The following is a 14,593-nucleotide window of genomic DNA, read 5'->3' on the forward strand; positions in this document are numbered from 1 at the left end:
ACTGCAAGGAAGCTGTCAGAGGCGCATCGGCCACAGAGAGGGGCCAGCCGTTCCCTGAAGGCTGTGGGGTTGGGTTCACATCCCTGTCACACAGAAGGGACCTGAGGCAGGACTTCTCAAATTCTGCACAGAACTGGCACCTTCTAAAGTGTGTCCGTATTTCAGTGAAGATTTAACAGAACAGTTTGGGTCACATTTTTAAAAGCCACAGACCCCTTCTTTTCCTTCTTAACTTCGTCATTCCCCATGGGTGCAAACTTTTCAGACATGTCTATTTTTTAAAAATCTTTATTGCTTTTTGTGATTTTACAGTAAGTGTAAAAATTAAAATACTACAAAATGTAACTTTAAAAAAGTAAGTTTTAAAAACATGAAATAAATGCTCGTTTCAAAAACTTCAAGTACTATAAAACGTGTGCCTTAGAACACTAGTCCTTCCTGAGCCAGTCGCGCCCCCCCGCCCCCCGGGAACCCTGCTGTGCACAGGCGGTGCGTCCATTTGTGACAGGCTTCGCACGACCAGCATGTGGAGTGACAGACACTGGTGTCACACTGGGCACGGCCTCATGCCACCTGACAGCCAGCTTCCCGTTTCTCACGTAAACGCCTGAAGCTGCCGCGCGGTTCTGCAGGACGCAGCCGTGTAAGGCCGAACATGAAATAGTGTCTGACCGTCTCTGACCCACAGAGACACAGCTGCCTTTGGTCCGGCGGCCCCCCTACAACTCTCCCCAGCACTTCGAAGAGTCAGAGGATGGAGCATCATTTCCCTGAGAGCAGAGACACAGTGGAGCTGAAGCCCAAACAGCAGGTTCCCTGAGCCCGAGGGGCCAGGCAGGCAGGGGCACCGACTGGGGAGGCGGGAGCGGGCCGCGCCCGACCCCGCGCCTCCCGGGAGCGCCCAGACTCGTCCTTGGCAGCTGGGCTCGCAGAGGTCGGGAAGCAGCTTCAGAAATGCGCGGAAAGCCAGGGTCTGCAGGGCGAGCTCGGCAAGCTCTTCCCAGGAGTGGCGGCTGGCACCGCTGACAAGTCCGTGTCACGGGCGCTTGCGGGCCGGCCGCTTCCTCCTCGGCGCCGCCCGGGCTCGGTAGAGCCTGCTGGGGTCGCAGCGGCGGTGGTGGGTGGTCTTCTTGTGGCAGGCGATGTGCACCAACTTGAGGTTCTCGGAGGTGAAGAGCAGGCCGTAGAAGTACTCCCAGTCCACCTCGCGGCCCTGCGCGCCGCGGACGGCCGCGGCCAGCGTGGGCACCACCGTGCGCCTCTTCTCTATTCTGCGGGGACGGCCAGAGACGTCAGGCTGGTTCTCTGCTAACCTCGGAGATGGTTAGATGTGGTTTCTGTGCAGCGTGCTCACGGAGACACAAACAGGCTTTGGCCGCTTCCAGGAAAGGCAGGTGGGGAAGGGTTAAGAGGGACCGCTCGGGGACCATCCCAGCCAGAGCAGGACCAGCCAGCTGTCACCAGACGAGCACAGGGGGACACTCCCGCACAAGCTGGTGGAAACGCCATCCCTGCACACAGCCGCACCCGCCAGCCCAGCTGGCCTGGCAGAGCCCCATGCAGGCCCCCCGGCCCGTCTCACGTTGGAAAAGTAGACGGTTGCATAGTTTTTAAGATACTGAGAAGCACACAGAAACAAAAATCATCATATTTATCAACAACTATTTGGCTTCCTTGGTTCCACGCTTATCTATGTGCGGAGATACCAAAAGATCACACAACAATATACGAACATGTTTTAAATGCAAACTTACAAGTAAAGCTGAAGTCACCTCTGACTACAGCCTTCCATCTCACTCCTGCCTCCCCTCCCCGGAGACGACGACGGCTAAGGGTCCGACTTTGTCTTTCCAAGCCTCACCTGGTACTTTTATGACAAGTGAAGCAGGTACGACACCGCCTGTGTAAGCCTGCTTCACTTACAAACAACAACTCAAAAGACCTCCCAGGAACAAGAGTCAAAGGTGGCACCCTGACGGGATGGACTCGGACACGCCACGGTGAGGGGAGCTGGGGCAGCACGGGGATCAGACTGGCACGTAGATCGCTGCCCCCACATCGCAGAGAAATGCCGAACTAGAAATGAGTAAATATCTGAGATGGAAAAAAAGAAGAGCCCCCCCCACCCACCGCCAGACACAGAATCAACGTGGGAGCACAGGGCGGGGCTGCACCCCAGCAGCTCACCAGGGTCTCCCGTCTCGGCAGAGCCAGGAGAGAAGGGCGCGAGACCCCCGCTCCAGCCGTTAAAGGCGGAACAGAGAGGCTGAGGGGTGTCCTGGGCTTGGGGAGGAGGAAGGAAAAGCCACCATGTCCACAACCAGCCCCCTAAAACGCAGTGGTTGCCGCGGGTTGGCCCGGCCCACTCACGTGGCTGAGCTCTGCTGGGGCGTTGGCAGGGGGAGCCGGCCCTTCACCCCAAGGGGGTCAGGGCCCTGGCGTGGCGACGGTGGCGCGCAGAGGGCCACACCCCACGTGCAGGCAGGGACCAGGCCTCCCGGCTTCCTGTCTGCTGGAGTCACGTGGCCAAGCCGGATGCAGGGGGAGGGCTGGGGGCACAAGGAAAAGACACCGGGAGGTGCCGGGCAGGGGCCCCCTTCGCGTAACTGTCCTCCAGCATCGCAGAAAACCAGGACCCGCAGAACCTCTTACGCGGGCACACGTCCAACGTCACGCTGCCCAGCAGAATGGGAACCACGGGCAAGAACCACCCGTGGCTGTTGGAGAACCACTGGAAGCCGGGCATCTGTGGGAACTAACGCAGAGCCACTCGGAGGGGCACGGGGACAGCCAGCTCAAGAAGGCTGCCCACAGGAAACAGCGCCCACCGAGGACAAGCTCACCATCCAGACACACAAACCGCGTGGAACGCGACCCACTGCAACAGGCAAGAGGACGCAGCCGACGGCAGTGCCCTGGGCCCCCGAGCTAGTGGGGTTCACACAGACCCCCCTCTGCCGCTGACCGCAGCGCTCAGGGCCCGAGACCGCCCGCGGGCTCGCTGGTGCACTGATAGGACTCAGACGCCCCTGAGGGCCGTCACACTTACAGTTACAGTCTATGACCACAAAAGGATGCAAATTAAAATCACCCGAGATTAGGGATGCACAGGGCAGAGTCCAGGAAGCCCCAGGGAGGCAGGGACACTGCTCCCGGCAGTGCTGGTGACAACACACACACGAGTCAGCAGACAGGGACGCTCCCCGAGCCCCGAGGTCCAGAGTCTTTACTGGGGCTCTGTCACGTGAGCAGAGTTTCCCACCCACACAGCTGACCTCACCCCCAGTGCCCCCGCCCAGGACGAGCTGAAATCATGTGACCCAAAGCCCCTACCCTCTTCACACTGTTAGACTGTCCAGTGACCCCGGCCGCCCAGGCAAACGAAGCCCCTAGCAGACAGGACACTCCGAGGGCTCAGAGCTGACCTCCAGGGTCGGGGGCAAAGGCCAGACCTGTCTTTGGGCACAGTTAAGTTCTTTACTACACAACCATAAAATAAACATGCTTGAAATAAATGATCATAATGGTTTAAAAGAAATAAAAATAATGAAAGCAGACTGGTATGAAAAGGCTTGCTTTGTTTTTTAAATGACCCCAAGCACTTCCAGAAAGGGAGTGTGTGCTGGGGGGCTGACTAGGGCCTGAGCTGCTGCGGGCATTCGGGCGCTCAATGTATGGGACGAGCATCAGTCGGCTCTGAGGCAGATGAGGCAGACGAGGCAGCACGGGCGGGCAGGTTAAACAACGGGAACTCGCACCCTCTCAGCTCTGGGGGCTGGAGTCGGCGGGCAGGGTGCCCACGCGGCCGGGCCCTGGTGAGATCCCCTCCTAGCCAGCAGACGGCTGCATCCTCGCCGTGTCCTCACGCGGCAGAGAGACTCCGCTCCCCCAGTAAGACCACAGCCTCATCAGGTCAGGGCCTCATGTAGCCTTGGCCACCTCCGGAAGGTCCTGTCCCCAGCACAGTCGCCTGGGAGAAGGGTTTCGGCAGATGAATGCAGAGGACACAGCTCGGTCCACGGCAGGAAGGCCTGGGACGAGGCGCAGAGCTGGGAACACGCAGAAGCAGGTGCTGCGCACGGAGCAGGTGCCAAGTGTGGCCGGAGAGTCAGGGCAGCCCTGCCCGACGCTGACCTGGTCGCCCAAACTTGAGAAAATCGTCTCCAGAACAAAGGAGACAAGTCTCACTCAGGATCTGAACTAAAGATCTAAGCTAGATGCATGTCATTTTCAGAAAGAAAGAGAAAAATCTAACACGGCCACAGAAAAGGCAGGAAGGGGACATCATGACAGCAGCCTTGTCAGGAACAGATGCCACAAGACGGCGGCGTCTGGGCTTCAAAGACCTGCTGGCCGGGTGGCTGCCAGCCCAAAACTCATGTCACCTCAGCCAGCACTCGGGGCCTCTCTAAGACTGAGCGGCGCCAGCCCCCAGACCCTTGTGAAGGAAGCCCTCAGGACACTCGGCGTCAACAGGGAGTGGACCTGAGTGCCGTGCAAACACGGAAACCGTGACCGCCAGGCAAGCCCGCACTCTGCGCAGCGCTCACGGGCAGCGGGGTGTGATGTTAGCACGACCCCAGGGGGCCTGGGGGCGAGGAGGACGCGATTCTGCCCCCGATGTGCCTGGCTCTCCAGGGCCCCTCCAAAGGACACAGCAAACATCGAATTCCAGAACAAAGGAAGGTGGGGTGATGGGCTCGGGGGGAAAGAAAATGCGGCTAAACCCACAGAGAGCACCAAGGAGGCCAGAAGGGAGCAGGACGGTGACCAGGAAACTGGGCAGACAGTGGTTAAGGGGGAGGGTGCAGCTCGGTGGTGGAGCGAGCACTTGGCACGCACCAGGTCCTGGGTTCAGTCCCCGGTCCCTCCGTTAAAAATAATGAAATAAAATTAATTAAAAAAAAAGAACAGAATACAGTGCTTAAAATAAGTCCAGATACACTGACTATTTACTCAACAAATACCGACTGAGCGGCCTGGTGGCCAGACGCTGTCCCAACACCGGGAGGGCCGCCACCAGCCTGTCAATTCCCGACCTCGTGGGGCGGGCGGCGGCCCCAACGCAGCCAGGGGCTCCAGCTCATGCCGGACCCTCCCAGGCCCTGAGAGAACAAAAGCTGACACGACCCACAGGACACTCAGTCCAAACGCCCTGACACACCGAGGTCACAGGAAAGGGGCTGAGAGCCACCAGACCAGCTTCCGCCCAGTCGCGGGGGCCCAGCCCCGTGCACGCGCCAGGCCGCCACCTCCAGGCTAAGACGAGGTGTGAAGGGTCACGAAAGGGAGCAGGCCACCAGGAGCGGAAATCGGGGCCACGGGGCCACTGAAAGCAAACGCACGTGTGCTCAGACGCTCAGCCCGCTTCTAACCGGCTCATCACGATGGAAATGACAGACTCCTTAGGCCTAAACAATAAAATGACCGCACTCGCGGGAAGCAGCTAGAAGCAGACCTGGAATGAACACGTTAGACCACGAAAGAGGTGCAAATTCAAGAAGCAGCAAGAAGAGGCCTGAAACAGTGGACAGAAGGGATGAAAAGTAAAAGCAAAATGAACAAAGTGAAGGAGGAGGCAGAGGCGGTCCTGGAGGGAGGAAAGTGGTCCTGGCAGGAGGGCTGGTCACAGCCCGCGGCCGGAGGGGGCGCCGCGAAGCCCCCGGGACCCCACTGAGGGCAGGATGGCTCCGGACGCACTACCACACAGAAAGGAGGAGACACATCTCAGCGCGCTGGAATTCAAACCTGGCGTGATCAGAATCAGCACAGAACTGAGAGACAAGCCTGAACAGTGGAAAAAATACCTGTATCACAAAAAGCCACCAAAGAACTAGCATCCAGGACGTGTAAAGCAGTCCTACAAGTTAGTAAGACCGAAGCCCTATAAAGAAGGAGCAAAGGAAGCAACAGCCTCTTCACAGAACACAAACACGCAAGGAGACACTCAGCCTCCGTCAGGCCACCGGACCGGAGAATCTGTTTCTCGCCATCACAGGGACAATGCAGAGACGCATGTCGAAACCAAGCGGCGACAAAGCGCAGGGCGCGTGCGCTCACACAGCCAGCGAGCGCGTGGCCGGGGCCGCTCGAGAGCAACCCGGCGACGCTCGCGAGGGCAGAGGGGGCAGGTTGGGAGCCAGCACCCGCGCAGGCAGAGGTCCGTGAGTAATTCTAGAGGCGGATCTCTGTGCACAGGGCTCCCCCATCGCGGTTCCTCTGTATCTGTGCTTCCACATCCACGGATTTGACCAACACGCACCGTGCAGCCCTCCACCTACCACGCACTGCTGCAGAAGCCGCGTGGCAGCGACCCGCGCACTCCAAACCCCCGCTGCTCAAGGCTCAGCTGCGTGTGCGAGGAGAGCGTCTCAGTTACAACAACACCTCCACTTCCGCCCGTTTTCCGGAATGAGCGAGGACACGCTCACAGCCCGGACCTGCTCACCCTGTGTGAAGCAGGAAACGCCCCACACCTCACCACGGACGGGAGCTGGCAGTGGGAGGGGCGCTCAGGGTCCCACAGGGGTGGGCGGGGGTCAGAGCCCGCCGCGCTGAGGGACGCCCCACACGGGCTAGGCCTGGAAGCACGGCAGGCGCCCGCAGCCCCTTCCACGCCGCACGCCCCCGACACCGGGCAGTCCGCCGCCCGAGAGCTGGGCGCGGGGGACACGAGGTGCCGGGGCACGGGGCCCGCGCACTGGCGGCCGGTGCACCGCACACTCACATGTGGTCCAGGTTCCAGGTGCTGAAGAGGACCCGGCTCTCCCTGTTGCTGTAGGGGTTGATGGAGTGTCTGGAGGCACAGTCATCCACGTCAAAGGGGCCCTGGGCGGAAAGAGGAAGGTCATGTCCACGGGGCAGGGCAGCATCTCCCACACTCTCCCCCACGACGGGGCGCCTAGTCAGGGCTCAGGCCCGAGAAACAGTCTGTGTTCAGGCAAGTAGGAATCTGCCATGGAACGGCACCCCTGTCCCCTCGTCACCCCAGTGTGAGACTCTGCAGTGGGGACAAGTCGGTCCTCCCACTGTCAGGGACGCCAGCCTCCTCACTGCACGCCTCCCACACCTGCAGCCTCCCCAAGCCACCACCACACACACCCTGTGGGAAATGGAGGCCCGCGGCCAGCGAGGGCTGGGAATGACCTGCTCCCTCCCTGTCTCCTCCACGGGCTCCTGGCGCGTTCGTGACCCCACACAGACCCTGGACGGCAGGGGCGCTCTAAAGCGTCACCTCTTCCCTGAAGCCCCCAGCTCCACCCCACCCAGAAGACTGGCCCGCCCTCCCTCACAGCACCCCCTGCACGAAGCCCCCTAGCCGACTTGCCTACGGGCCCCTGACCGAGAGCCTGCCGGGGTCGGGGTGCAGGCCTGGTCTTTGTACCCCTGATGCTGAGGGGCTCAGGTCACAGTCCCGGGAGCGAGAGGTCACACGGGGTAACGTGAAGTGAGTCGGGAAGGAGCAGTGCTGGGACAGTCAGGGCCCGTCACCCAGGGAAGGACTAGCCAGGCAGGGGCACGAGGAGCCTGTCAGGGGGAGGGAGGCCACACCCGCCCCTGGGCCCTGCTCTGGATGACCTCAGTGACGCTAGGAAGGCCACCAGAGGCAGGAGGGGACTGCACTGGAAAGGAACCTTATAAACATGGACAACTCGCGGCCCAGGCCCTCACCAAAGCCCCCGATGCCGGCGGCACTGGAGGCTGGACCAGGCCTGGCCCAGCACACATGGGAGAGCAGGGAGGGCAGCAGGAAGGAAGCAGGGGCGGTGCGTCGGCCTCTGCCTGTTCCCCCGAGGGCCAGTGGCCCAGCCCCAGGGCGCAGTGATGCCCCCGCAGCTTTGTCCTGGAGGAAGCCCAACCCTCAGAAGGCTGCATCTGGCTGGTGACACCCTGCAGGGCGCCAGGCTTTACCAGGGCCCGAAACGCCACGTCCAGCCTCAACCCTGCAGCCCCTGGGCTCTCTCGTCCAGAAGGCTTAGCCAGGAGAGCAGAACACTTCTCAGCCACCCAAACAAATGCATCCCTCCTCTGACACCTGGGCGGCGCCCTGCTCCTGCCCAGTGTGTCCTGCTCAGCCCCCGCAGCAGTTCTCAAGGGCAGGGCCCTGCACCTGCATCCACATCACCTGGGAAGCTCGTTAGAAATGCAGGTTCTCAGGCCCCACCCCCAGCTGCTGGAACAGGAGCTCCAGGTGGGGCCCAGCAGCCTCCCAGAGCCCCCAGGGGGATTCCACCACCACTAACGTTTGGTGCCCGCCAGCTGAGCTGACGCACAAGGGCTACCCCACCTGTCCAGGCCATTGCCAGGGTAGCCCCAGGGAAGGCGCCCCACTCACCTGGCAGGAGAACCAGCCTTCGGGCGTGCAGAGCCGGCCGCCCGCCTTAGCCCCTCTGTCGAAGTAGCTGCCATGGTACCGCGCCTCCTGCAGCTTCCGGCACATGGCGCCCACGATCCGCTGGTACTCCTCCTGAGCCTCCCCACCAACCAAGGAGGCACAGGAGGTTACCTGGAAGAAGCAAGGGACATCGCCAAACGCTGGCCACGAGTCCTGGGCGGAGCTCCCAGTCCATTCAGCGCTACAGTCCTCAGAGCCCCTGCCCCGTGGGTCCCAGCACAGCCCTGAGGTCAGGGGTCGGGGGTCTGAGTTCACACCGACAGTGGCTGTCTGACCCTGGGGAGTTTCTCTGGGCCCTAGAGATGGCGCTCTGGTCACAAGTACACAGATAAACTCAAGCTCTAGGCATCCTGGCTGCTTTGGGGCCAGAAACCTGAGAGGAAGCGGGCATCACCTCCCACCTGCCCACAAGGCGCAGGTGAGGCCGCGCACCTCGGGGTGCACCTGAGCTCGTGCTGAGCACTGGGGCAGAAGCGAGAAGACCGCCTGGCCTAGCGGGAGTGACAGCTGGACAGCACATGGGCCAGTACAGGACAGAGGGCGGGCACCCAGCAGGGGTCGTGAATGACATGCTGGAGACGCCGCCGGGTCACCAGTGCAGGAGGTGCATTCTCAGCAGCAGGAGGAGCCTGAGGGTGGCCACGGGAGAGGGGAGCCGGGAACAGAGAGCGACTGCCCCCTACTTCCGTGTGGCGTCTGTCAGAGCTAACGGTGGACAAGAAGGTTACTTGGGATGAGTTCACATCAAAACTGAACTGCTGGACAGATGAAGAGCTCACAGGTGGGTTCTGGTCCCAGCCCACAGGGAGAGCTCAGGCTAAGCGGAGGAAGACAAAATCTGGGACCCCAGGGGTGGAACTCTGAGGGGTGGGAGCCAAGTACCTGCTGTGCGGAGCGCGAGGTGGGGAGCTTGCTGGGCACATGGTCCTGCTGGCTCACGTCCGCCAGCACCCGCACCCGCACCCACACCTGCACCCGCACCGCCCTGTGCTCCTCCGACGTCCACGCCCACCCTGGGAACAGAGTCCCGACAGCAGAGCCCGCTTCTAAACCTGCCCAGCGGCACACCCGGCCTCAGCGGGGACCCACCTCTCTCAGGTAGCTCCGGATCCGGCTCTCGCAGCTGTACCTCAGGTAGCCAGACTTGTTCCGAAACCGGGCCTCCAAGCCTGCCGGAGGAGAGAGACGAGATGCCTGGAGACCAGGCAGCTCGCTCTCCCAGGAGGGGCGGAGCGTGAGGGCCGCCGGCTCTGCTCCATCTAGAGCCGTCCTGACCAGGACGGGCTTGCTGTCTCTGGATTTTGCTGGTCTGGGAAGGACCTGTGGTCCACCTGCGTGGAGCACGGCGGCGCCTCCAGGCCCTTTCTCCAAGAGGGCTGCAGTCTCTCAGGGCTGCCTCCACCTGGCTCAGCAGGCCAAGCCAAAGGTGGGAGCAGCCCAAGTGAATGGATAAAGATGTGGTCCATCCACGCAATGGAATATCACTCAGCCTGAGAAGCAAGGAGATCCTGACGCCCGCTACCACATGGAGGAACCACAAGGACACGGTGCTGAGCGCAGGAGGCCGGGCACAGACGTAAGCACCGCGTGGCCCCGCTCTCACGGGGCCCCTGGAGGAGTCTCATTCACTAAGACAGGGAGGGCTGGGGGCGAGGCGGGGAGTGAGTGTTTAACGGGGGCAGAGTTTCAGGTTAGGAAGATGAGAAAGTTCTGAGAACAGATGGTGGGGATGGTCACACAACGATGTAAATATATTTAATGTCAGTGAGCAACATGCTTAGAAACGATGAAGATGTTATGCCGGTGTTACCGTAACCGAAAAATAAATAAAAACAAAAAGGCCAGTCCCAGGGCTGCCCGGACTCTGGCCCCACACTTAGGGAGCCCCTGGCATTCGGAGCTGAAATAGACCCGGTCTCCCCACAGGTCGGCTCTGAGGAAGCCCCCGCCCCGCCCCCTTCAGCTCCCTCCAGGCCCGAGTCCTCCACGCACCTTCGAACCACGGCGGGTCCTCGGCCCTGGTCTCGGCCGCGATGTTCTCGCTGACGGTGTGCAGGAGGTCGGCCAGGAGCTTCTGCCGCAGCGGGGCCCGCTCGTCGGAGAGCAGCTGCCGGGCGGCCTGGATGAGCCCTGCGTGCGGCTTCTGGAACACGCTGAGGAAGCGGCTGATGTCACTCACATCTGCCATCGAGGGGGAACAAATGGAGAGGCCACCAGTCCTCGGAGCACCACCTCGGGGAGACGCAGGGATGCCCGCGTGCCCCCCCCACCCCCGCCCAGCCCTGTCCTGACCTCCCTCAGCCCGGTGCTCAGGGCCTTGGGCCTGGCTGCCCAGGCCGGGGGTGGTGAGAGGACAAATGGGGAGGGAACAGGGCACGAGCTGGAAAGTGAAACCACACAAGCGAGTTGCGAGTTGCCGCCCTCCTCCAAGTTAAGTCTGCTGTCTCTGGGTCCCCCTGGAGACCTCATGTCTGATCACCCTGCCCTGTCCTCCTGTCCCTGGAGCCTTTCCGCACGCGCCCGAGAGCGGTGAGCCCCCGAGCGAGCACCGGGGTCAGGCGGAGCGGGCATACCGGGGACACGGGGACACTCGGTGCTCCAAAGCCAACCAGTGCCATCCACTCTCCACAGGCTGACAAAGAAAAGTCACGTGATCATAGCAATCGGAGCAGAAAGACAGAGAAAACCTCCGAGACCTAGGGCTTAGGGAAACCTTCTCAGACTGAACGCCAAAAGCATGGGAATGAAAGAAAACCAAAAAAGGGACGAAATGAAAAACCTTTACTCCGTGAAAGACCCTGTTAAGAAAATGAAAAGACAAACCGCAGAGAAAGAGAAAATATCTGCAGACCACCGACCCCGTAGCAGACTGGGATCCAGAGGAGATTAGGGGGAACCTCTCAAAACTGACCGATAAAAAATCCACTTAGAAAACAGACAAAAGGCACTTGACCAAAGAGGATATTCAGAGGGTAAACCAGCCCACGAGAGGGTGGTCAGCACGATTAGCCGGGAGGGAAACACAAGTCAAGGTGCCCGCTCGCCCCCCAGACGCTCGCCCCCCAGAAGGGCTAAAACAAAACCAGCCAGGCGCCCAGAACTGGGGAGGCCGCCCCGCCCCAGCTGTGCAAACAAGACAGGGCTGCCTTTCTGGAAAGCAAAGTGCAGCTCCTTTTCTTTTTTTTTTTTAACAACTTTACTGAGATGGAATTTTCTAGAAGGACAAGGTCCAACAGAGGAAGGGTGCTTGCAACTTGGAGCACACACCAGACGTGTCACCTTCCCTGAAGACCGCAGAGTCCCAGCAGAGGGGCGAGGCCACACCTCCGCTGCTCTTAGACCTTCTCTGTCCTTTAGGCAGAGGAGGCAGGACCGTCCCAGTCCTCGGAGCTCTGTGTCCTTCCCGGGGCACCAGAAGCATCTCCTGAAACGGAAGCCAGAGAGCCAGGCAGCCCTCCTGGGGGAAGTGCACACACCTTGCCACTGGCCTAGGGCTCCGGAGAAGCACTTGTCACCCAACATGGCCCCCCCACCTCTGACAGCACGGCTCCAGCGCGGCAGCCTCAACGTGCGCCCGAAGGCAGAGTGTCCGCAAACACCGACGTAGACCAGACACCGAGCGTGACAGGAGCCACCAGCCCTCCCCCAAGAAAGCCCCGCAGCAGAGCAGCCGCCCTCTCCGGTCCGCCTCACCCAGTGCCAGAGGCCTCCCTTCTGCCCTCGGGAGTTACTAGGACACCTCAAGTGAACAGAAATAAAACAAAAAGACATTTTTAAAGAGGAAAAAAGACACAGCAAACAATCAACTGGACATCCAGGCTCCTGGCTTTCCCTCTTCTGACTTCAGAGCATGGGGACCCCTCCCTCCCGAGCTGATGCCCCACCCCCGGGGAAGACCCTCAGCACCTCCAAAGCCCCACCAGTTCCCCGCCCACCTCCAGGGTCCCCGCCACTTACAGCCCTGCCAGGTCTGGCCAGTGGTGAGAAGCACGAGCTCCGCGCCGTCTGGGATGCTGCAGAAACGATCTGCGGTCAGCTCCGAGCCGTCCTCGTACAGACACAGGCGGGAGCCGGGAACGGGCAGCTGCGGGGAGGGGAGGGGACAGCAGGGCAGGCACTGCCGGACTGGGTCACGTGGGCCCACCGTGGGCAGGCAACATACGGGCTTTCCACCTGCAGCCCTCGCAGTGTACAGGGAGGAACTACGTTCTGAAGACTCACACTTGAGATGCTGTCTCTGGGCACAGAGCACATCAAAACAAGGGCCCCTACTGCAGGTTGTTCTAAGATGTGGAAAGTTACAAAAATACACACATGGCGGTGACTGCTTTGTGGGAGTCATGACTCGGACTCCTTCAGAACGAGCCCCTCCCAGGCACTTAAAAATCCAAGCCTGGGTTTCCCGAAATGACGGCTAACTGCTTCCACTAGGCCTGTAAACACACCCGCACTGCCCGACAGGTGCCAGGATGCAGCACCTCCCGCTCACGTCTCTCTCTGGGCACTGATTAATTAAGGGGACATCTTACTGAAGACGACTCACCGCCTCTGTCTACGGGACTGTGACCAGCATCTGGGACTGTTAACTTGCTGAGTTCTCTGGTGCTTGACTCCGATCAGTTTTAAGAATTTTTACAGTAAATTTTTATTCCTCCCCTCACCCCACCTCACACACATACACATTTGCAACCCCAGCTGGTCTAAGCCCAGCCAAGGGAAGTAACACAGTAAGGGCAAGAATGTGAGCTGAAATCCTTACAACGGGGGTGTGCAAGGGCCCTTAGAGGCCTCTGAGCACAACCCCTTCATCTTGCGCCAAGGGAGACTGAGGAGGGGAGGGGCCGCATGGCTGTGCCCCGGAGCACGCAGAAGGTTAACCGGCGGCCACGGGAACTGGTCCCTGAATCTCAGGCCAGAGCTGTACTGACCTTCACGGTCAGAAAGACGGAAATGTTGTCCCAGGTCCCTCCACAAAGTCCCCCAGCTCTGACTGGGGCTGAGGGGCCAGAGAGGGACTTTGGGAACCCCTCCACAGCACAGGAAATGGGGATTCCCTGGGGCCCGGACGTCTCCCACACTGCCTGGTTTTGAGATGGAAAAGCAGCATCTCTTATTCTCCCCAAATTTCTCCCACGCAGGTGGGCACCTGAGCGCTGGGGCAGAGGCTTCACTAGGGCCACCTGCTGAGACGCAGCACCTCTGCAGACACCAGGCATGGCCAGAAGCCCCAGAGGACTCCAATTGCTCCAGCTTGTGGTAGCCCCCGCCCTCACAGAGGCTTTGCTAAGAGGCTTTGGGCTCAGCCAGTCCTGGGTTTAAATGCCCGCCAATCCTCTGCAGCTATGGCAGGTTGCTTAGTCGCTCGGCACCTCAGTTTTCTTCATCTGTGAAATGAGGGTCTTAGCACCCGATTCACAGGGCTGCATGTGGACTCCACCACAACCCACAGAAGAAGCCAGAGGGGCCCAGGGACCGGCACGTGGCCGTCAGCTGTGGTTAGGTTCAGGTTCTCCACCTGTGGGACATGGACAGTGTCCCCTCCCAGTGACCAGGTCAGGACTCAGGGACACACTGTGTGGCTCGGTGCAGCCTGAGCTCCACCAGTCCCGAGGGTGCAAGACGACAGCTCAGCATTGTTTCATCTCACCAGCAGCGTTCTGGGCACGCCCCTGGCTCCCGGGCCCGCGGCGCCTGCAAGCGGAGGCCCCCAGTCCCCCAGCCGCCGGCCCCGAGGGGCGCCTGCAAGCGGAGGCCCCCAGTCCCCCAGCCCCCGGCCCCGAGGGGCGCCTGCAAGCGGAGGCCCCCAGTCCCCCAGTCCCCCAGCCCACGGCCCTGCGGGGCACCTGTAAACGGAGGCACCCCTTCCGCAGCACTTCCTCACAGCTCTTGCCCGCCACCCCAAACTTCTTCTGGCTGTGCAGAGCCCGCAGCTTGAACGTCTTGGGCTTCTGAGTCACCGCAGACATCCTCAGACCCTCGAGCCCCGAGGGGTGCACCGGCCTAGCTGGCAGCGCCGGGGTTCGGCGCGTAATGTGCTACACCGAGGGGAATCAAGAACGCGCGCCGCCCCCAGCCGGGAACTACATTACCCAGAAGTCCAAGGGAAGCGGCGGCGCGACCCCGCCTTGTGCGCAGGCGCCGCACTGCGGAAACTTCATTACCCAGAAGGCGCGGGAAGCGGCAGAACAATTCCGCCTT

At 60.9% G+C, this 14,593-nt stretch overlaps 1 protein-coding gene across 7 annotated transcripts; it reads right to left on the reverse strand.

The window, feature by feature from the left end:
• Nucleotides 1-272: 272 nt before the first annotated feature.
• Nucleotides 273-14,487, reverse strand: DFFB (DNA fragmentation factor subunit beta). Of its 7 annotated transcripts, none has more exons than XM_045518583.2 (9): nucleotides 14,239-14,487; nucleotides 12,353-12,408; nucleotides 12,089-12,134; nucleotides 11,663-11,819; nucleotides 10,388-10,576; nucleotides 9,485-9,564; nucleotides 8,336-8,506; nucleotides 6,728-6,828; nucleotides 273-1,271 (listed from the first exon to the last, which is right to left on the reverse strand). In XM_045518583.2, exons 1-9 carry the CDS (start codon nucleotides 14,359-14,361, stop codon nucleotides 1,037-1,039), a joined length of 1,158 nt encoding a protein of 385 aa, XP_045374539.1. In that variant the 5' UTR covers nucleotides 14,362-14,487; the 3' UTR covers nucleotides 273-1,036. The 7 variants fall into 7 exon arrangements, with proteins under 7 accessions (XP_045374539.1, XP_074233695.1, XP_074233694.1 ...); XM_074377594.1 differs by having other exon boundaries at nucleotides 12,353-12,479; nucleotides 14,239-14,254; XM_074377593.1 differs by lacking the exon at nucleotides 11,663-11,819 and having other exon boundaries at nucleotides 10,388-10,548; nucleotides 12,353-12,479; nucleotides 14,239-14,486.
• Nucleotides 14,488-14,593: the final 106 nt, after the last annotated feature.

Source organism: Camelus bactrianus, chromosome 13, assembly GCF_048773025.1.
Source record: "Camelus bactrianus isolate YW-2024 breed Bactrian camel chromosome 13, ASM4877302v1, whole genome shotgun sequence".
Classification (NCBI taxonomy): Eukaryota; Metazoa; Chordata; class Mammalia; order Artiodactyla; family Camelidae; genus Camelus; species Camelus bactrianus.